The sequence below is a fragment of the Diceros bicornis genome, chromosome 25 (genome assembly GCF_020826845.1).
Source record: "Diceros bicornis minor isolate mBicDic1 chromosome 25, mDicBic1.mat.cur, whole genome shotgun sequence".
NCBI classification, from domain to species: domain Eukaryota; kingdom Metazoa; phylum Chordata; class Mammalia; order Perissodactyla; family Rhinocerotidae; genus Diceros; species Diceros bicornis.
This window is the reverse complement of record NC_080764.1, coordinates 17,372,085-17,394,680: the sequence shown is the minus strand read 5'-3', so window position 1 is coordinate 17,394,680 and position 22,596 is coordinate 17,372,085. Positions and strand designations below refer to the sequence as shown.

General features: G+C 38.3%; 1 protein-coding gene across 6 annotated transcripts in view; it reads left to right on the top strand.

Moving 5' to 3' along the window:
- Positions 1–22,059, top strand: part of RIC8B (RIC8 guanine nucleotide exchange factor B) — a 99,523-nt gene extending 77,464 nt beyond the window's left edge. The window contains exons 9-13 of one of the 6 annotated variants that reach the window (XR_009223935.1): positions 6,155–6,274; positions 9,498–9,581; positions 13,844–13,982; positions 14,636–14,806; positions 20,870–20,936. Coding sequence is in view for 3 of the 6 variants with exons in the window: in XM_058568503.1 (XP_058424486.1) it covers positions 6,155–6,274; positions 20,870–20,981 (232 nt within the window). In the remaining 3 variants the exon portion in view is untranslated. The other 5 variants (XR_009223936.1, XR_009223939.1, XM_058568504.1 and 2 more) reach the window with 5 other exon arrangements.
- Positions 22,060–22,596: the final 537 nt, after the last annotated feature.

Here is a 22,596-nt window from a genome sequence, read left to right as displayed (position 1 = left end):
TTCTTAGCAAGCAGCTCACTTATGCTAATAATAATAGCTGCTATTGATTGAGTGTCTGATATGTGCCAGGTACTGTTCTAAGAACTTTCCTGATATTATCTCATTTAATCTTCACAGCAACCCTTTGGGATAGGGTTATCCCCATTTTACAGATGAGGAAACTAAAGCTCAGTGACATCAAGTAACTTGTCCAGGATACACAGTTCATGAGCCGTCAGGTGGCCTGACTCCAGAGTTTGTGTTTTTTGAGAATTTTGTTGCTATTTCGCCTACCTCAAAAAAAAAAGTTTTATTTACGCTCTTCACTTTGCCTTCTTATTTTGGGGGTAAAATATACATAACATAAAATATACCATTTAAGTGTACAGATTCTGTGGCATTACATACATTCACATTGTTGTGCAACTATCACCACCATTCATCTCCAGAACTTTTTTATCTTCCTCAATTGAAACTGCACTCATTCCCCTCTCCCCACAGCCCCTGATAACCACCATTCTACTTTCTGTCTCGATGAATTTGACTAGGAACCTCATATAAGTAAAATCATATATAGTATTTGTTCTTTTGTGACTAATTTCACTGAGAATGTCTTTAAGATTCATCCATAATGTAGCCTAGGTCAAAATTTCCTTCCTTTTTAAGGCTGAATAATATCCTCATATATGTATAAACCACATTTTCTGTATCCATTCATCCATCAACTGACACTTGGGTTGTTTCCATCTTTTGGCTGTTGTGAATAATGCTGCTGTGAACATAGGTGTACAAATGTCTATTCAAGTCCCTGTTTTTCCTTTGGGGTATATACCCAGAATTAGAATTGCTGGATGATATGGTAGTTCTATGTTTAATTTTTTAGGAACTGCCATACCATTTTACATTGCCACCAGCAATGCACAAGCTTCCAATTTCTCCACATCCTTGCCAATATTTGTTATTTTCTGTGTTTTTTTTTAATATAGTAGCCATCCTAGCAGGTGTGAAGTCAGCACTTGTTTTTTAACTGCTACTGTATTCTTCCTCAAAGCCAATCAAAGGGAGAGATGTTTGACCTTCAAATAGTTTCTCTGTCCTTAGAGTGTCTGTTTCTTTCTTTCATATAACCAAAATAGAAAATAAGAGGAAGAAAATGTATTTTTATAAACCCTGATATCCCTGAAAGCATGCAAGTTCTATTCTGTTCATTCTAGTTCACATAAATCTGTCAGGTAATTCTGGCTCTACCTTCATAATACATTCAGAATCCAGTCACCCCTTACTGCCATCACTGCTACCACTCCAGTCCAAGCTAAAATTTTGTCTTGCACCAGGATCATTTTAAATAGCCTCCTAACTGGTTACTTCTACCTTTGTCCCTCTTCAGTATGTTCTCAACACAGCAGCCAGCGTGATACTTATAAAGTCTAAGTCAGACAATATCACTGCTCAAAACTCTGCAGTGGCTAAAAACCGAAGTCCTCACAGTGATATACTTGCACCGTTTCTCACTGTGCTGTCATCACACTGGTCTCTTCAGTGGTTGTCATGCTCCAAACACGCTCCTGCCTGAGGCCTTTGCATTGACTGTTCCTTCTACCTAGAACGCCTGTTCTCCAAAGAGCTACATGTCTTGCTCCCTCACCTCCTTCAAGTCAAATATCATCTTCTTAGTGAAGCCTATTCTGTCTCCTTATTAAAAATTGCAATTCTCCTGCCTCACACTTCCTTACATTGCTTTTTTTTTCATAGCACTTATCACCTTATAACATACCATATAATTTACTTATTCATTTAGTCCATTTTCCCCACTAGAAGATAGGTTTCATGAGGGAAGAAATTTTTGTGTGTGTATGTGTTTTCATTCATTGAGATGTCCCCAGAATAGTGCCTAGCACATACTAGGCACTCAGTAAAGTTTGGTTGAATAAATTAATTTTGTGAGTTGTTGAATAAGTTTGAGTCGGTCGGCCCCCTTCTCAGCATTAGGATTCCAAGGTGATTGAGCTTCCTGCCCTTGTCAAGCTCTACATCTAGTTGGGGAGTGGGAGCCAGGGAATGGAATTTAAGAAAATCAGGATATAGTAAATTTCCATTCTGTTCTTTTTATTGTTTTGTTGGGGGGCAAATATTCTGGGGAGTTTTTCCGGGAGAGACATTTCTAGCTTACTTTGCATATAATGCCTCCTTTCCCACCTCACCTGCCCCCTTCTTCCCTGGTCTGGACTCACAAATGCCTGTTCCTGAAAACCCTGATCCCTCTCCTAGAGGTTGCAAATTGTCAGCCCATAGCTAGATTTAGCCCACAAGTAGGCTCTGCTCGACTTGCATGATGTTGCATTGGTTATTTGGTTTTGTGTTTTTATTTTTTGTTTTACATAGTGCTTAAAATAATTTAATTACTTGCCAAAATTTAGAATTCAGATATTTCAAAAGAAAATTTGAATTTCTAACTTCTTTTGAAAAAGTGGAAGTTCCGATAACATGAGGCCTGCCTGCTCATATGACAGCCGACTGATGGAGTTGAGTGGTTGTGGTTCCCCTCATACCAGGCGTAAGCTCCTTGAGTTTGACAGCATGTCCTTTTCATCCATCTTACCTGCCTAGCCCCTGTAGGAATTTGACTTGATAGCCCCTTCTTTAACCAGAATGCTTTGAGTAAAATTTAATCTACACTTTTTAGAGACTGAAGTTAACTTTCATATAGCTCAGGGCTCTTTTTTGTTAAGTGACCTACTACTGTTGATGTTGGCCTAAAGTAGCAACAATTTGAAGAAAGAGAAAAAGTCTTGAAATTTATTTTAGCTTTTATGCATAAGTTCATTTGCTCATACCTTTCTAGTATGTCTCAATCCCTTGGTCTCCACGCGCGTAGCTGCTGTCAGATCATATAATGGCCTTATATAATACAAAATTCTCGATGAAATACCACAGATAAGAGTTTAGGTACTTCTTGTCACCTAATTGGAAGACATACATGATCCTAGGATTGGAGTGCTGGGAAGATGTGGGAGGGGAGCAGAGACAAGGTGGGAAAAATCACGATAAATATAAAATTACCTAATAAAATATCCACCACAATTAGTGTACTTAAAGCATCTTAAGACTCAGAGTCTTGGAAAAAATAAAACTGACCCCAGAATTTCAGTGTTAAGATCATGAAACCTGGAAAGTTAAGTCTCAGACTGTACTATTTGAGGTTATAAAAGTGGCAAGTGTTTGTTCAACTGAAAATAATTTTATGAAACCTCACATCATTACTGTTATGGTGACTATTATTTGTTTTCTCTTCCTCTCTGGGTAGGGAAACTGCACGAGACTGGTTTGAAGTGGGGAGCAGGAGGGGAGAAGGTGTCCAAGTCTGCCTCCTGCCCCCAGCACGTTAGCATTTTTCCCATAAGCGAGTGGCATAGTTCAGTGCCCCAACTTGTGTTTTCTATGATGGTGTTTACATAGACCGGCGGGGGGGGGGGGGTTGTTGGTGGCAGGGATGTCTTTTTAAAGGGAAAAATGAAACCTGAATCCCTGGAGTGACTTTGGCGGGTAGGAATGTTTTATTGTGTGGGTAATGCATTGTAAGTTCTTATTCTGTAAGAATGAATTTCTGGCTGCTGCTTTTATGCTCAGTGAGCAAAGGATTTTGTGACTTTAGTAGCTAATTTCAGAGCAAGCTGTTAAATCATTTTAGCCGCAGAAGACTTGAGGTCAGTTATGGAAAATGGACGTCATTTTCACCAAGCCCTGAAAAGAATTAAATGTGTCCTGATCCAGGAATTCATGTCCTGACTTTGTATGCTGTGGCATCCACAATACCACAGAGCTCACCAGTGTGTCCTCCTGTCACATTTCTTTCCTTAAGGCACATGATGGCTTGTGCTACTGTCATTATGTTCTAAAACAGTCTGTGGATCTGATTTTTTAAGTCACCCCTCCATTGAACTTGAGGAGAGAAGCCTTTTCTCTAGAGACAAATAGAGCATGAGCTACATAGTTAATACATCTGCCTTCCCTTATACTTTCTTCTAAGGCCTGATATCCTTTGTCTGCTTGGGAAGTGGTATGTGCCTATAATAAGTACCTTTACTTATTTATAAGACTAGTTGTTTTTCTAATTTAGCACATAGAAGAGAAACTAGTGAAAACATGTCCCATTGTTACATGCCTAAGCAAATAATAGATGGGTGGTGGAATTACATTTTCAGTATGGCATCTGGATACATCTTAAAATGCCATAGTTCTCAGAAGCCTTGTCTGGGTCCTCCTTGTTCTTGACTTTTGGGAAATATGATGACCCCATTCAGCGTTTTTGTTAATGGCTGCTAACTAGAGGCCTTTTCTATTCTTTTATGAGCACTGAACAAAAAAGGAGGAGGAATAGTAGCACATAATGAGTGTCTGAAGTAGGCACTCTAGCCCAGTGGTTCTTAACTTCATTATGTATCAGAATCACTAGGAAAACAAACAAAAAATGTATACAGATTTAGTTGACCTCAGGTGAAGCCCAAGCCTTTTCTTTAAAATTTCCCAGACGTTTCTAATGTACTGCCAAAGCTAAGAATCACTGATCAGCCTGTGGGTTTTCAGACTGTTGCCCCAGAGTTCCTGAAAGTGCCTTCAGGGCTACCTTAAGAGGACACAAGTGTGAACAGATAGAAGGGGTTTAGGCCCCCACTCTCCTTGGCCATCCCTATCTCCTCTTTTGCCTAAGCAGTTCTGCTTTTGTCTGTTTTATATATCAGCTTTCTGTGTTGATTTCATTTGTTTAAAAAGGGGGAGAGTGGTTCCACTGCTTTAAAAAAGTTTTTTAACCGTGGCTCTAGACATAGGTCTTAAGCAAGAATGGCAAAACAGATGTTTTAGATCTGGTTTTTGAGGATGGTGAGCACTGAGTCCTTCCACAACAATCTGTATGTCAGGTAGCCTCTGAGGAATGTAGAAAAAGAAAAGGAAATCTTTTAGTAATAGATAATAGTACCTGGTGACCTAGCCCTTACTCCAAATGAGAAAAGCCCTGGTCATTAAAGAAAGTTAACTTGCCCAAATAAAAATCTAAAGCAGGGAGGGCTTGCAAGCTAGCCACCAGAGGACCTAGTTGATCAAATGTCCTTGTATGGGCCAGCATGATTTTTTTCCCTAGCGCTGTTCTCCAGTTTACCCTAGTCCCCAACACTCCACGTTGTTTATACTTGACCAATTCATTCATTTGCTTATCCTGAAGTCTTGGCCCCTGAAAGCATTTGTGTTTGTAGACCCTAGAAAGCAATTTAGCAATTGCTATTTGCAGGGATATTTCATTTGATCATTAAAAACAAACTGTCTGTACTTGGCTAGTACAAAATGCTGTAACCTCCCGTCTGCTTCTGCAGAAAGATCTTTAAGCTATAGATATTTAGCAGCCATTGAAAGAATTATCTTTTATTTCCCCTCCTCAAAAAACATATAGTGTGGCTCTTATCTAAGAGGATAGCTTGTTTGGTATTAGAACTTCATACAAAGTTTATGGAATGTATTCATTTTAGGTACTTTATTAAATCTGTTTCCAGAAAGCCAGATGATATGCCTGTCTCTTGGTAGGCTAGATTTCATTCCTCTTTTTATCTAGGTCAGATCAAATCTAATTAAAATTCTTCTTATGCTTTATCTTTTATTATTTAAACACTCATTGCCTTCTGTGGTCTCACTAATAGACTAATTTCCTGAGATTATATATTGGCATGCTTTCATTTTCAGATTCCAGCCTCTCTGTCATCATTTTTCAATTTTTTTGACATATTTGTTTTATGCTGTATCACAAAGTGGATTTCTCCTTCTCTGAAATCATTTGTCCTGTTATAATTAATGAATAAGCTATGCATCCAAGGATATTTATCCTAACGGCACCAATCAAATTTCACATTTTTAAAAAGCAGCCATGCCTTTTTTATTAAGAAAAAAAGTTGGCAGGTTAGTTTTACTTTTTTAAAAACAATAGCTATCACTCATTTCCCAAAGCAAATTAGTAGGAAAAGTCAATTTTTCAAGAATTCCTGTAGCAGTTCTATACCATAAAATTGCTATTATTGCCAATTTTTTGGCTATTATACTCTTTCTTATTATAATTTACAACTTAGACCAGAAAAGTATAGAAAGAGCATAATTTTAAAACATACAGCATAACTTTTTTTTCTTTTTGTAGCATTAATCTTATCACTGGTCATTTAGAGGAACCAATGCCAAACCCCATAGATGAAATGACAGAAGAACAAAAAGAATATGAAGCCATGAAACTTGTCAACATGCTTGATAAACTTTCCAGGTATTGTATTCCCATCCATTTTTTGCTTGGTTTCTACAAATGTTCTATTTCTTTGTCTCTCTCACTGAGAGTTACCATAGAACAGCAACTTTGGAAATCCATGTTGATTGGCACAGGGTGGCCCAGGCAGCAGTACTTCAGATCACTCTTGGCTACCATGGTTTTTCTACATGTGCCGCTTCTGGATGTGCATTCCTAAACATTTAAACTCTCAAAGCTAGGATAGTAACTGCTAGATCACTGTGATATTTAACCAACTAACCTCCCTGTCTTCAAAAAGATGCTATAAGTTAGGTTCAATGATTTTGCCGCTTCTTGTATTTTTTCTTTTAGTCTGTTTTGGTTTTTGTTCCAAATCATGATGCTTTTTTTTTCCTTCATTTTTGATGTGCAAGTTTGCAATTCTATCTTTTTGGTTTGCTGCTGAAACCAAGAATTCTAAAATGTCATGCACCCAACAGGAAAAAGTGAAAAGGAATAGCTCAAATGAAAGATTTCCTGAAAGCAGACGCTTGTGTTAATTAAGGGTTCTAAAAACAATCTCCCCTCCCTTTCTTACTTCACATCTCCTTCCCCTCCAAAAATAGCCAGTTTTGAAAATAATTAAATCAAATACATACTAATGAGCAACTAGTTGTCTTGGAGGAGTAATTAGAAAATATTAATTCCTTTCACACTTGCCTGAAGTGCTCTATTTTCCAGTCCTACATTGATTGAGTCACTATCTCCTTTAAGCCATCTTGAGTGAGTGCTTCTGTGTGTTGGTGGCAGCTGCCACTTAAAGGTGAATTTCTTCTGGTCATCTCCTTTTTCACAACTATGTAAAGGCTAGTATCCCTCAGTCAAGAAAAGTAGCAACTGAAATGGGAAAGCCAGAAAGCCTACCATTGAAGGGAGAAGTGTGAAAAAGAAACAAGCAGAGGCTAAGAGCACAGCAGGAGGCTTAGAGTAGAAATGTTCAAATACAACAGGCCGACATGGGGAGTGCAACAAGTATGGGTATTTAGACACTCTGCGGAGTCTGAACTTTTTTCAAATGATGCTGGTAATGTGGTAGAAGTTATGTAGAAGTAAGTAGCTTCATCACCTACAAAGCTAGTATGACTAGAACTTAGTGACTTCCAGCTAGTCCTTTTAAATTTTCATCCTTTCCCAAGAAGGTTAGAATTTAAAGCTAACTAACTATGCTAAAGACATTTGTTATCTGTTTGCCAATGACATCTCCATATCTTTGTATAGAACAGATATGTTCCTTCCCTGAAGGAACTTACAGTCAAGAGAAAATACTGATAGGGCAAACCTAGAGGAGGCAATAACAAGTTCTGAATGAATATATAAAAATAAGATTTGTGCTTGGCTACTTCCAAAAGGATCTGACGTACAACTAATGAAACACAACAGTCAGGATGAGAACAAACAGAGTCTATCCAGTCGAAGTTGGAGGGGGAGTGTTAACAAGGACCTGACTGGAGCATATTAGCATGTTAGGACAGTAAGCCAGTTAAGTTGCATAAATTTCATTTTCATAAATTTCATTTCAATAATATGAGTTCTTAAAAGATAACACAGATGCTATTCAACTGGCTCATATACCTTGGATGAGTAAACTCCAAGACAGGAAAGTGGGAGATGGGGGAAAGAACTGCCTAAGATAATGCAGTATAATCAAGGTACTTGACTTACCTTGACAAGAGACAAGACCATTTCATAAGGCGTCACTGTAACAGGGACAGAAAACGTTGCTTGGTCCTTCTCCTTTTAATCTCTGGGGAGCCACATATTCTAGAAGCTGCCAACAAATAAATACACAAACATCAAGTCTGAAATACCCAAGCTTCCACTTGATTTAATCTATGCCCCAAAGAACATACATACTCACCCAGAAACACCCAGCAGATGCCCAACTCAATCTGAAGGTGATACTGATTTTTGCACATATACAGCAGAGCAAATATGTCTTGTGTTGGCTTTGATGGCACCAATTTTGCCATTGAAGTTGAAACTAAAGGCAACTTTGAGAACAGTCCTAAATCACATAGACTTTTTGCATGACACGTAGTGGGTTTTTTACATTGTCTGCCTTTGTGTGCTTTCTAACATTTGCTCTCACTAATTACAATGACAAAACTGTACAGAGATCAGCAATGGGCATTCCAAAGAAGGAATGCAAAGAATGAAGCCATTCTTTATGTGTCTTACATGTTTGTCTTAAGTTTCTTTTTCTCTTTTCACTATTGTTTTTTGGTTTTTGGTTTTTGTTTTTTTTAAGGTAAAAAAGATACCATAAAGCCAAAGTAGACTAAATTTAGTACAAGTCAAGGAACATTTATTAAGCAGCTACTCTGTGCAAGGCACTGTGCTAGGAAGATAATGGAGATTCAGAGGTGAACATGACAGTCTCTGCCTTTGGAAAACTCACATTCTAGTGGAGGAATGGCTGTAGTCTGTACTAGAACACAAGGTAGAAGGAAATAATAACAAAATAAGGTCTGTGTTGAACTGTACGCACCCAGGAAAAGGAGCAGTTCATTCTGTCTGGATGAATCAGGGACTGTTTCATAGGGAACGTAGTGCTGATCCTTGAAGTTTAAGAGGTATTCAATAGACAAGTGGAAAAATGACCGTTCATTCCAGGTAGAGGGAAATTTACTCTTGTTAATAAGATAAATTTTTGGCGTTCACATACTGCATCTTTCTTCCAAAGAGCTTAGGTTGTTTTATCATTATTTGATTAATACAATGTTGTCAGATTTATCATTGGAGGAAGCAAGGCCCAAAGATTTGCCCCAAACATTTCCAAGCTAATAACTGGTGATAATCCATTCCTTCAACAGTTTACAAAACACTTTCACATACATTCTCTTTCTAGCTTCATAATAAAGCGAGACTAGGAACTTCATTTTCCAGAACTCAATACTTTTGCTCTGTCCACTGTGCTACTGTGTCTGTCTGAGTCAGTGTTTGCCAGAACACTTCCTAATCATCCTCTTCAGCATTGTGCTACTGGTTAGTTCCCTCAACTGTTACTCTAAGGATGTTCTACATCCCACCAAGTCTTTATTGTGCTAAGAGTGTACTGTAGCTTTGTCTGATTAACTCTCCTTTTGAAAAATGAAATTCTTTTCTCCTGGGCCTGAATTGAAAGGCGTGTGAGTAAAGGATAGGGTTGGAGGTGACGTGGCCAGTGAATGGACACTAGACACTTCCTTTTTTCCATCCATAGGAGAGCAGATGTGAAGGACCTGTACCAGGATGGTGGTTAGCAACAGTGGCCCGTGCCAAAGCACTTATCAAAGTGATGACTAAGGTTGGTCATGCCAAGTACTATTACTGAGCCTGGTGTAGGGTGTAGATGTTATTCACTACCAAAACTGTAAAACCACCAATACAAAAATTAAAATTACATTTCCATTTTGCCTCCATACTGGACATAGCCACTGCCTCAAGGAGCTCACCACCTTAGCAGCTGTATCTCAGTTAGATTCCCAAAGACACTGGAGAGATTGGTGCTCAAACATTTTCTTCCTGTTGAATACCAACTGACTTAGTAGTATTCTAAGTGAGTTTTTTTTTAAAATAAGGATTGTATTTGTGACAGATGTAGATAAGGAGATTGGCAGTGGACCTGGAGGTCTATCTTAAGAATAATTTGAATTTAAGAATAATCTGAACCCTATAAATCCCATCATGTCTAGCTAGTACAGTGCCTTGTACCCTGTGGTTTCCCCTGTGTGTGATGATGAAATAATGAATACAGCTGATCCCCAAACGTGAAGGTCAGTTTTTTTGCTCCGTAAAATAGTCTACGTGGTTTAAGACTTTAAAATAAACTTTTGTCAATTCCATTTCTTGGCCAGATGTCATAAAATTCAGGGCTAGAAAGGAATTCCATGAAGTTACTTTGGCCCATGACTGGCTAATGTAAATATTGGGATACATAATCCTTTAATATAGAATAATAATTATATTTATCAAACATAAGCATTAAGACCTGAGGCGTGAGATTATAGAAATCTTCATTTGACATTTTTAATGTGAAAGCAGAGGTAGAAAAGGGGATAAAATTTGCCTGCCTCTCCACCTCCCCTTTCCTTCTCTGAACTGGAAAAAAAATAAGCCCCTGCAATTTAAGATGTAGATTAGAATGGAGATTGTGTGTGGTTAAGCAAGTCCAGTGTGGCTAATACAATTACATTCACCTTAGCTACAGCAGACAACTCGTATATAATAATGCAGCCTCTTCCAGAAAAGGGGAGAGAGGACTGATTCGCTTAAGCTTAAACTAACCAAGAGAAATAATATTTCAAATTTCAGCTTTGTTTTGACTTTTCTAATTCCCTTTACTTCCTTAATTGGAACCAGGATTAATCTTCTACCCTACCCTCACCCTGTCACTGTTTAACAAGGTATATTGCCTTTTTGCTTATATATTCTACTATCACAATCTTCTAAAATTTACATTTATATAAATAAATAGTTGTTTTCCCATTTCTTTTCTTATCTACTCCTTATCCAATAATTATTATTATTATTTTTTGCCAGCCATTCTGTAGTATTTGGGACATGGCTTTCTTAATAAATCCAGGTACCAAATATAAGAATAGTTCCCTTTAATCCAAAGATTATTTTTAAACTTACTAAAGCTGGGACAGGTGATTTATGATTGAAAAGTAATAAATACATAATTTTTTCCTTATAAATAAATTACTCTGCTTACAAAAATATTACCAACTGTGATTACACCCACCTTTATGATCAGTTAGTCAAGGAAATGCTTTTCAGGTACATTTCAGAAACATGATCCAATTTTTAAAGCATTGTGAGAACTATTGTAGGTGTGAAAGTATAAACATCTTAACTGATTACATTAGAAAAACCTTTAGATCTGTGCAGTCCAGTGTGGTAACCACCAGCCATATATGACTGTTGAGCCCTTGAAATGTAGTTAGGCTGAATTGGGATGTTCTAAAAGTGTTAAATACCCAGACTTTCAAAGACTCAGTACAGAAAGAGAATGTAAAATATCTGAATTGTTTAATATGGATTTTATGTTGAAATAATATTTTTGATATATTGGGTTAAACAAAATACACTAAAATTACTTTTACCTGTCTTTTCTTACTTTTTCAGTGTGGCTACCAGAACATTTAAGATTACATATATGGCTTACTTTTGTAGCTTATGTTATATTTCTATTAGATAGCACTGTTCTACATCATTCAAATACACTGTAAGTTTGCTTTAAAGTTCAGTTAAGGGAACTTGGATCCAGTTAAATTATTATACTCATAAAGTCGCTGGGGAAGATTAATTTGAGAAACTTGATAGTGTATATCTTTAGGTTATAGAGGGTCCTTCCACTGGCTAGACACCTCTAAGTAGGATGTCATGCTACCTTTGTATTGCCTAGTGGTAGTCATTGTCCTTTAACTCTGCAGTAGGAATGACTGCTTTGAGCTCTTGGTTTAAGCACTAGCTGAAATGGCTTCTGTCGGTTAGAGAAACATTAAATAAGAATAATCTCCACTGGCTATTTGCTTTTTTAGTTACCCTCCTCCCTTAACTTTTAAGTCTTTCTAATTGGGAAGAGCACGTAAGAACTTCTATTTCTACTGCTTTATTCAACAGTGTCAGTTGGCGTGCTGACCTCTTATTAGTATTTGCTTTGCTAATTTGGACAACAAGATAGAAAAGTTCTGTAGAGAAATTACCCAGAAATAATGAAGAACACCTTTGCTTAAGGATAAAACTGAATTTTATTCTTCTGGCACTATCCCTAACCTCTTTCTCTGTATTTTCTTAACCATGCTGTTTAATGTGAGCTGGGTAGCATATTTTTAGAAGCTTTGCATGTGATCTTCTAACAGAAATGAGAACAATAATAAAAAACTAATATTTATATAGTGCTTTAAAGTTTAAAAAGTGCTTCCATATATATTATCTCTGTTGATCACTAAAACAGCCCTGCGAAGTACATGGGCAAGAGGTATTTTACTGAGGAGTAAATGGGACCGATGATTAAGTGACTGACCCAAGATCAGGCATCTGGTTAATGACATAGCCAGGACTCTGTTCGCAGTCTTCAAGACTCCAGATCCTATGTTATCTTGAAAAATTACCAACAGCTTTCAAAAATTTGTCGGTCTGATAATTTTTAATAAAATATTCTAAATTTTAAATAAATGCAAAGCACAAAGACAGATAGTAAGCGTATTTACCTGATTAGAGAATTAAGATTTGGAGGATATGCATTCCTGCTTTTTTATTCCATAGTTGAGCTCTTCTCAAATATCAGGTCACGTGCTAAATAAATAGCTTATATGAAACAAACAGCTTTATATGAAGGAAACCAGTAAAACTGCTATGATTCGATGTTAATGTAAGGTCTTTTAATTATTTCGAAAAGGGAATGATTATAGGTATTCTAACAAATTCTTATATTTAATGTGATCACATTAAGAAAGCCTAACTTTAAAAAGGCTTCCCTATGGGACTGTTTAAGCAACTCCCAATTACCTTTACAAAGTGGAAGGACATGGTGTAGACAATATGCCATATCCATTTGTCTTGGAAGTGATGTTTTTATGCTACATATTTTACCTTCCCAATCGTACCTAATCCTAAAGCACAATGGTGGAGCTGGGGGAAGAATCTCAGAATCATTGTTTGAAAGATGCAGCCTGAAGACCTCGAATTTGCTATGGATAAGCCACCATACCCCTCCTATCTACTGGGTTAGTGGCTTAGTGAAAGATCAGTATAACCAGTCAGCACTAAGAAGCCATTAGATGAAAGATATAATGAAAGATGAAGAATCAGGGTTCAAGCCCAAAGGACACTCTTTCACAGTATGGGACTGAACATGTTAACCAGTGCCAAAAGTTATATTATTTCTGTGAGAAAAAAGGGTTAAAAACACTTAAAAAATATAACAAGTCATTGGGAAATCCATTGTACTTCAGTGGATTAGGGACTATTCCAGTGATGCTGAAATCTTGAAATAAGATGCACTCTCAGACTTGGAATTATAGCAAAGATTACAGAGCTTCTTTCTCTGGACTAGCACGGGCTCCATTCTAGCAGGCACTTTTGGAAAAGCTCTGTGTTAATTAAAATGCTTTATTTATATACCAATTTCTCATCCTGTCTTTCAAATGTGAAAAGGAATTAAATATGAAATGGCTAATTTAAAATGTCAGGGTTCTTTTTTTCCAAGCCAACCTTACATTAAGAGCAGGAATCCCTGTGCCAAAGAAATGGTTCCCAATTATCCCGTCTTGGGTTTTGTTATACATTGTACAGAAGTCAACAAAACGAGTATGTAACAGAACCTGCCTAAGTAGCAGCCACCCTCATTAAAAACAGAGAATTAATCAGGGGGTGGTTGAAGGAAGCAGTGTCTCATAGGTTCCCCCCTTTTCTTCTTTTCTAATCATAGAACAAAATATGTTACATAAAAGGATCGGAACTATTATGCAGTACTCAATTAGAGGGAGGTGACTAGGTCTCTAACATGCTGTTTTATCAAAAGAGCAGACTGGTGTTTGCATGACTGTTGTTTCATTACAGACCCTGTCATTAATTCCATGTGTCAATACTGCCCTGTAGTGCACAGAGCAGACAAGAAAGAAGAGCCCTTGAAAACAAGGGAATGATTTTTGAGTCGTTATCAAGCTAAGTGGCAAGCGGGAAGCTGAAACTCGTATAGGTAAATTCGAAGGGACTCTCGGGAGATTTGCAAGTGGGAAGCAAGAATGCATTTTACCAACTGCTTAATTATGTCCTGTTTTTGAACAAGTACCCTTGAATTGAATGCTTTGTTTGTATTGCACAAAAACATGTGCTGTGGGCAAGAGTATTCTCTTGCTTCCAGGTCAAGTAAGGTGTTTTAGACACATACACGTCTGGCCTATTCTATGATGTGCGATTGGGTATGTTAGTATCTGAGCCCCAATACTGCACTGTCATTTCTGGGGGAAAGAGTTACATAGGAACCAGAAGCCCTAAAAAGTGGAACCTTCTCTAAGGTTCTGAAAAGTTATATAAGCCCAGGCATCCCAGAGGACCATACTTACAGCGAAATGGTGGCTCAGGAAAATGTTAAAATATATCTGGAGGAAAAAAAAAAAAACAGACCAGAAAATTTAAAATATGGTATAAATCCCATAATCTCCCACCCCTAAATCTTTAAGAAAGTATTTTTTGGTTTCCATTAACAGTCCCAAGGGTTAGGCTGGGGCAAAATAGGGTTTCCTTTTTTGGACGTGCTTTATCTGTGTCCTCGTGCCTGGCCAAACCCTTATAGATTATGGTTCCTTATCGTTTAGTAAGATCAAATTTCTAAATGATGTTTCGTTCCAGTTGAACATTCTTGGAGGCTTATCTCTTCCCTGGCCAGATGCCTGATCAGATGAGAAGCCCGCCATGATACTGTGCCTAGAATGGGCTCTTTATCCAGTAGACATCACTGTACTTTTTGATGATAACGAGGGCAGTCTTAACTTATGTTAAGGCCTGTGTATAGCATTGAAGGTAAGTATGAAGGAGTTGTTGCTATGTGAATATCTTAATCCTGATGCACATTTCAATATAGTATCTCCGTTTAACCATGATGTACATATATCTGACACCTAGCCATCCTTCTTAGATGGGACCTTCATAATTTAGGACCAGTAACTCTTCATGAAATGGCCTATTTATTGAGGGCCATGATTGGATTTAGATCCTTCCTTGTAACACTTGCCATTGCTTTGATTTACTTTTGTAATCATTCTATATCATCTGCTGGTAGTTTTGCAGAAAGGATTTCTGGTCTTGGTATATGTCAGTGACAATTAGGTAGGATGCTGTGTTTGACTCTTAGGCTTAGAACATCTTGATTAGAAACAAAGGCTTAGCAGTATTGAGTTCTAGTGTCTTAAAAACCTAGCAGCTTTTTAAATAGATCAGAATTATTTAGTAGCCTAATATTTAGACTCTTAGAATTAGAATAGAATCTTGGGGATCATCTTGTCCAACCCTTCATTTTATACTGGGGAAACTGAAGCCCAGAGAAGGAAATGACTTGCCCAAGGACACCCAGCAAGTTAGTGGAAGGTCTGAGACTAGAATCTAGGCTTCCTGGTGCCCCAGATATAAGAAGCTGAGTCACACCAATTAGTGGTTGGGATACAGGCTGTATGCTACAAAGGGGGCCTGACTTCTGCTGGACTGTCAGAATGTCTGATGACATTGACTCATCAGTGAAATAATTTTAGTTAAAATAGTATCAGAATGATTCCTGATAAATGGTCCTCTACCCTTCTCCATTTATGCTATGACCCATGTATTATATTATTTCCATAAACATTTACTAAGCACCTACTGTGTGCCCCATCCTGTACTAAATACTGCATATTTCAGCCAGATAAGACATGGACTCTGCCCTCAAGTTGCTCACAGTCTAGTAGAGAACAAGAAATTCCTGGCAAGCATTATGCAGAATTTCCTGTGTAATGCTAATACCCTTCCTAACTCTGTAAATCTTGATGTTGAAAGTGAATCTTATACTCAAAGATCTAGCTTTTCTCTTGGTCGTGGTTTATTTATTAGGTGTCCCATAAAACACCATACCTTTCCTTCCTGTCAAAGTGCAAGAGAATATCAACTGCAACTAAATTTAGTTCATAAACACTTATTGAGGATCTGCTATCTGCAAGGCACTGTGCTAGACACATAGGGACATGAAAATTTAATAAATAAAGCATAGAACATTTTCTTTTTAATATCTCAGAGGAATATTGTTTCATAGCTTTCAAACTTTGTAATGAGAATTATTTTTAATAAATACTCTTAAACGTGGGGCCCTTACAATAGGAGACAGAAATACCTCTGTACTGTAATCCAGACTTGTCAGCCTAGGATTTCAGTCTCCATTCAAATCCTCTTGTACCCCATATCTGTTTTGAGCTTTCTTTTTCCTTTATCTCAGCCAAGCCAGCCTGCTTGCCAATCCCTGCACACAACTAACTCTTGCTTCTGTGCCTTTGCTTGACTAATTCTTCTGCTTCTGGGATGCCTTTCTCCCCATGAATCCATATCCATCACTGTCATTACAGTCTGGCCCTGAGTCCATCTCCTGCAAGGAGCTGTGATCAGCATCCCCATCTCCTCCCATGTCCCTCCCACATGTACATAGCCCATATGACTGGTGGAGTAACATTTCTGTGGTATTCATTAATGCTTCCCATTCTCTGTCCACATCTTGCTGATGGAGATACAACAAATCTTATTAAGTGAAACTGTCTAGTATAACCAGGTCCTTTATCAGACCTTTTAGGAGTAAGTCTCTATATCAAAGATTTCATTTTGGTATTTGTGGGCTGTTAGTTGTATGATAGAAAGAAGGAAGATCAGCAATGTTAAGATGGAGGTTTGAAAAGTAAAGCTGGGGGTCCATAAAAAAAAGTTACATATCTGTAAGTGATCCTCTCTCCTTCCACTCCCAAACAGGACAAGAAATCTCCTTTAAACAAATTTCAATTATAATGAGGGTATATCGATGAACTGTCAAGCTAGGGAAAGCAGGGCTCTGCCTGTTAATCATCTCAAGCTTGTTGATCTGCTGTTCTGTAATTCTTTTAATATTGTTTAATGTGTGTGTGTTTTATCTTCTGAACTGACTAAAAGCTTCTTGAGGACAGGGACCATGTCTTTTATTTGCTTCTGCATATTCTTCCCCCACTTATTCGCACTTAAGCCCTAACAAGCTTAGGGAAACCTTCCATAAGCACATAAAGGACAGAAAATGCAATTCATGGGTTCCAACTGCATTCCAGCCATTGCACTGCGCACTTTGTATGTACAATGACCTTTTGCCCTCATGACAACTCAGTGAGGTGGGTATTCCTATCCCAATTCTACAGATAAGAAAATTGAAGTTTAGAGAGTTCAAGGTCTTATTGCTACTGAGTGGTGGATCCAGGATTAGAACCTAGGTCTGTCTGACTCCAAAACCTATATGTGCCTTTCACTGTACCACAATAATAATAACTAGTATTTAGGACTCCTTCACAGTTCATAGAACTCTTCCATCTACATTATTATTATTACTATTACTACTACCACTACTAGTACTATTACTTCTTACATCATCACTAGGAAGTAGATAGAGCTAGTATCATCATTACCCCCATTTCACAGATGGGGAAACTGAGACTCAGAGACTTGCCCAAGATCACACAACTGGTAAGTGGAAGAGCCAGGACTTCAAACAGACTTCCTGACTCCATATCTTTTTATTCTTTCCACTACATCACACTTTTGCCTTAATTCATTTGCCCAAATGCATGATTATGTGGCCATTTATCACTGACACTTCTACGGAAATGTCAGTAGGTCCAAGCATAGCATGGAGACAAGTGAAAAAGAAAATTCATACCCTCAGAGGAGCTTCCATGTCAGCAGAGGGGTGATACAAAGGACGCAGAAAATAAATACTTGAAGAAGAATAGTTGAGAAGTGAGAATTGAAGAACAATAGTTGAGAAGTGAGAAGTAAAATATGGAGCCCTTTATTCCGTAGATGAATTCCCATAATTTGGCCATAAAACTTTTATAATGTTCTTAATTATTTCCATTGTAAAATTGGATTAGGGAGTAGAGATGAAACAGTGGATTTGATTTGAAAATATTCTTCTTGGGTTTGGATGAGAAAGTGCTAGCTACTTTGTGTAAGTTGGTAGCTAGCCCCAGTACCATCCTGTTATCAAAAAATGCAGTAGTGTTAGTAGTGTTAAGGGTGATGGTGTATCCACTGAGCAGTTCATCACTATCTTGAAAGAATTCCTCTAGTCCCATCTGCTGATCCTACTTCTACCTACGTCTACCCTTCACCCTACCCCACCTTACTGTACCTTTAGTCCACCAACCCCTTTAAACCTTGGAACTTGCTTATCCCTTAATGTTTCATTCCCAGCAAGTTGTCCCCTTCTCCTTTTGTATCAATTATTAGTAAATAGTGTCCAATATCACAAAGTCCTTCACAATCAGTTAGGAAACTATGTTATAAAAATAGAGATATGTAGTGCATATCAGAGCTGGAGAGAAGTTTTAATGGAAACAGATTGTTTCTAGCTCCCATAAACATTTCTACCTGGTTATCATGCAAGGACCTCAAACTCTTCATGTCCTGAAAGATGTTAGCATCTCCCCACCAAATCTACTCCATCTGCTGTGTTCTTGCTCCAGTGAATGGTATCACCATCCACTTGGTCATCTGAGCTGGAAGCCACAAGGGCACTCTACTCCACTCTCCTTTACCAACCCCCTGCCCTTCAGTGGATCAGAGATCTACCTCAGAAATGTTGCCTTTTCTTGCCACAACCACAGCCATAATCCAGCTTTCTGTCTCCTCTCAGACACACTGTTACAGTGACATCCTAATGACTTGTCTCTCTGCCACCAGTTTCCCCCTATTCCAGTGTATCTACCACACTGCTGCCAGAGATGCTTCCTTATAAAACAGACCTGATCAGGCATTCCTTACAGGATAAAAACTGAGCTCCTCACTGGCATTTAAGACACTTGACTACTAGACCCCAAACTACCCTTGTAGCCTTACCTCCTGCTGTACCTTCATTGAACCTCACCACTCCCTAAACACTGGGCCCTTTCACAGCTTCATAAGAGCACAGAGATGGAAAAAAAAAGGACACAATCCAAAAGTCTACAAAATCACCCAAGTAGATGGAACCATAGAGAGCCCTTTGCATAATCTCCTTTGCCTGAATGCTCTGTGCCTTCTTTGCCTGGCATAGGACACCTCATTGGTGGTACTGTCCCTACCTTTCCCAGGCAATTTGGTCTATGCTTCATCTCAGGAGCTGCCACAGTTCTTTGTTCATGATTCTGTTACAGCATTTACCCCATTACATTCTAAGTTATTTTTCATATATCCATTTCACCTACTCCTCAAGGGCAGCAGCTGTGCCCAGTCTTCCTTTTCTCCCCAGTATATTATCTAGTTCTGGGCACATAGTTATTGAGCAGATATTGAACAGCTGAACTCAAGAGTGTGCTCCTCCAATGCAGTTAGAGCAGTTAATCCAGATGTGGTGTTCTACAAAAAGCACAGGACTGGGAATCAGGAGACCAATGTCCCAGGTCCAACTTTGCCACTAGATATGTGACCTTGGGTAAGTCACTCAGTCTCCTTTATTAATTGAGGGGGTTGGACTAAATGATCTCTAAGGCCCCTTCAACTTTAAGTTCTGTGATTCTGACCCCATTTCTTAGATCAGGAAACAACGTTTCCTACTTTATAACATTCAGGAGTCTCAACTTAGCCAGTCAGCCATTCACGTTACTCAAGTAGATTTTTCAAACTCTAAGAAATAGTCTTCTGGTGCTAGCCAGAGCTGCTTGATTAGGCTCCTGTTGGCTTATCCAGTGACCACTGAGTGTTCTTACCCCTCCCCAGGATATTTCACTGCACCTGTACCACCATCACATTACTGTGTGGCCAGCCTTTCCCAGGAGGGACCCCTTCTTTGTGCTGGCCTAAGAGACAACAACAAGGAGGCAAAGGGAGAGGAGTTTTATAATTTCCCTTCACTCCAAATCCCACCAGTATTACAGCTGCTGCCATGTAGGTTCTTGGTTACAGACATGTTTTCAGGGAGTGATGCCCATTTCCGTGAGAAATACATTTTAAGCAGCTCATGTGCCTCTTTAAGGCTACTCTTAAAGTACACTGCTGACCTTTTGGGGGTGGGAGGAGGACTAGGGTTAGCAACTCAACAGGTACATTTGCCATAATCTCCATGTAATAAATAAGAGCCTATGAAAAGATTAAATAAATCTTTCTTAATGCTTTTTGATTGGCTTAATCAATAATTAATCATCTTTAGATGAGGCTATAACTTGTGGAGCAGATATAATTGGATTAGCTGAAAAGAGGCAGTTGGGGAGCTTTGAAGAGATTAAACTGGCTGTCAATCCCATAATTAAACTGCCACAAACAAAAGCAATGGTATTTTTTTTTTAAAAAAAAAAGGAGGAGGAAAGAAAGAAGGAAAGAAAAGGGAGGGAGAAAGTTGGGGAAGGCCAACTGATTTGAAATGAATCAATAAGTACTTATGTATCACTAGAGATTGGAGAGGCAAAATCAAATCTGACGTTTATTCCATTGAATGAAACCCATACGTATCAAATCAGCCATTTAATTGTACGCCTGGCCCACTGGGACAGGTGAAATTTTGGCAGCTTCAACTCCACTAAAAGAAAATGAATCCACAAAAGGAAGAAAGAAAAAAGGTTAATTATTAAAAACAGAAGAGACCTGCTCCTTGTCCTGAGCCCATTTAGACCTTGACTTTTCATACTTTTAATTGGCTTAGTAGGTTTGGCCTGTGTGAATGAAGTCTTTTATCTCCCTCTTTTTCTTTCCATGCCCCTTTCATCTTTCCTGTTACAAACACACAGAGAGAGCTTGAGGAAAAATACTTTGGTTTTTAAAGACTTTCCTTTTTAAAAGGATGTGGATTTGGGTGGGGGGAGGGGTGTGTGTGTGATGCTGGTGAATACTTTTTTTTTCCTCTTTTATCTCTTTTTCCAGAGAGGAGTTGCTTAAACCAATGGGACTAAAACCTGATGGGACAATAACGCCTTTGGAGGAAGCACTCAACCAGTACTCTGTCATCGAAGAGACCAGCTCCGACACAGACTAAAAGCATCACCTGCTCAACTCTCAATATTGCTTTTATCAGCATCTTTTCTCTGTAGCTCCAGGGGAATCTTTTCTCTAAAACATTTATGCCCTTGCTTTGGCTAGAAACACATTAACTGGTTTACTCATTGAGAATCCAGTATATTTAAGAGGTGATCCTGTGTTTTTGCGATACTGAGGCATTCATACAGAGCTGCAGTTAGACGGAGTTGCAGGGGCTAGAAGGAGAAAAAAAGGAATTCCATTTCATCAGGATGGAACTGAAGGACTTCATTCTATAAAGCAGCCCTGGTAGAATCTGGCAGTTCTGTTTGCCAAGATTCTTAGCAGAAGATTTAGCCGTGTCCTTCCTCTCGCTTGTGTGAGCTGCCCCTTCTGAATCTTTCCAGCAGACAGAGGCATGTGAGAAGCAGAATGAGCTGCTAAATAAGGGCTGAAGCAAGCGACTTGTTAGCTCAAGACTGACTAAATGGAAGCCAAGCAGCTGCTCCTTAAACCTAGCCCCACTCTTCACTTCAATTTTGTATAAATATATAGAAATGCACACACAAACACACACACACACACAGCCCCAGACTTGCAAACTGATTACACTCTAAAAGTTTGTATGTCACTTAACTAGAACTTCAGAATACATTTCTCCCTGTAAAGAGTTATAAATGATGGTTTAGTTCTGAGGCAGCTACAAATGCCTATTTATTCCCTCCTGTACCTGAACACTAGTACCATAGAACTGAACCCCCATCTGTATCATTGCATGGGGAGCATGCATTCTGAGGTCTAACTCGGGGTGCCAGGAACACATGTCCCTCCAACTCAGCAGAGGGAATGGGGACTCCCTGAGTACTGGGAGTTCTTTTGTGGCCTCTGCTGGGGCGGGGAGTCAGCGGCACCCATCTGTACATATAGGTCATTCATACGTCAATGTTTTAACTTGGGGACTGTGTGTGTGCTTGTGTGTGTGTTTTCTCCCTTTCTACCAAGTGATCAGTTTAATGGTAACTTTATTTATTTAAAAAAAAAGAAACACAAATAGTTACTGTTAAACTGATTAAGGCTGTTTATTTTTACTTTTAGAATTGGTCATATGAAGAAGTAGAAAATGAATCATGCAATAGACAGTGGGCCTAGTTAATCAGTGGCTAAAGTTGAAAAGGGGTTGGTTTCCTTTTATATATATGTATGTATATATGTATGCATACATATATATATACACATAGATAATGTGCTTAACCACTGCCTTTTAAAACTAAATTAAATAAAACATTGGGGTTGATTCAATTTAGCCATCTGTGTGTGTTTCTTTATAGATACATGGGGTAAACAATACTATTTCACAGTTTATGCTTTTTAAAAGTGCTTTTACATCCATTATCTCACTTATCATAATAGCCTTTTTAAGGACAGGTAAAGTACGTGGAGTATTAGTGAAAATGTCATTTATCCAGAAGTCATTTCTTGCAAAACAGTAGCTCAGGAATTGAGTGTTAAAAGGCCATTGAGTTGCTAAAAAGAGATGTCAGAGTTTCTTACAGTTTACTCATAGGAGAGATCCTCAAGAATCCCCCTTTTTGCCTTTTTACTAAAATTTGCATACATTTCTAACATATTTTGTT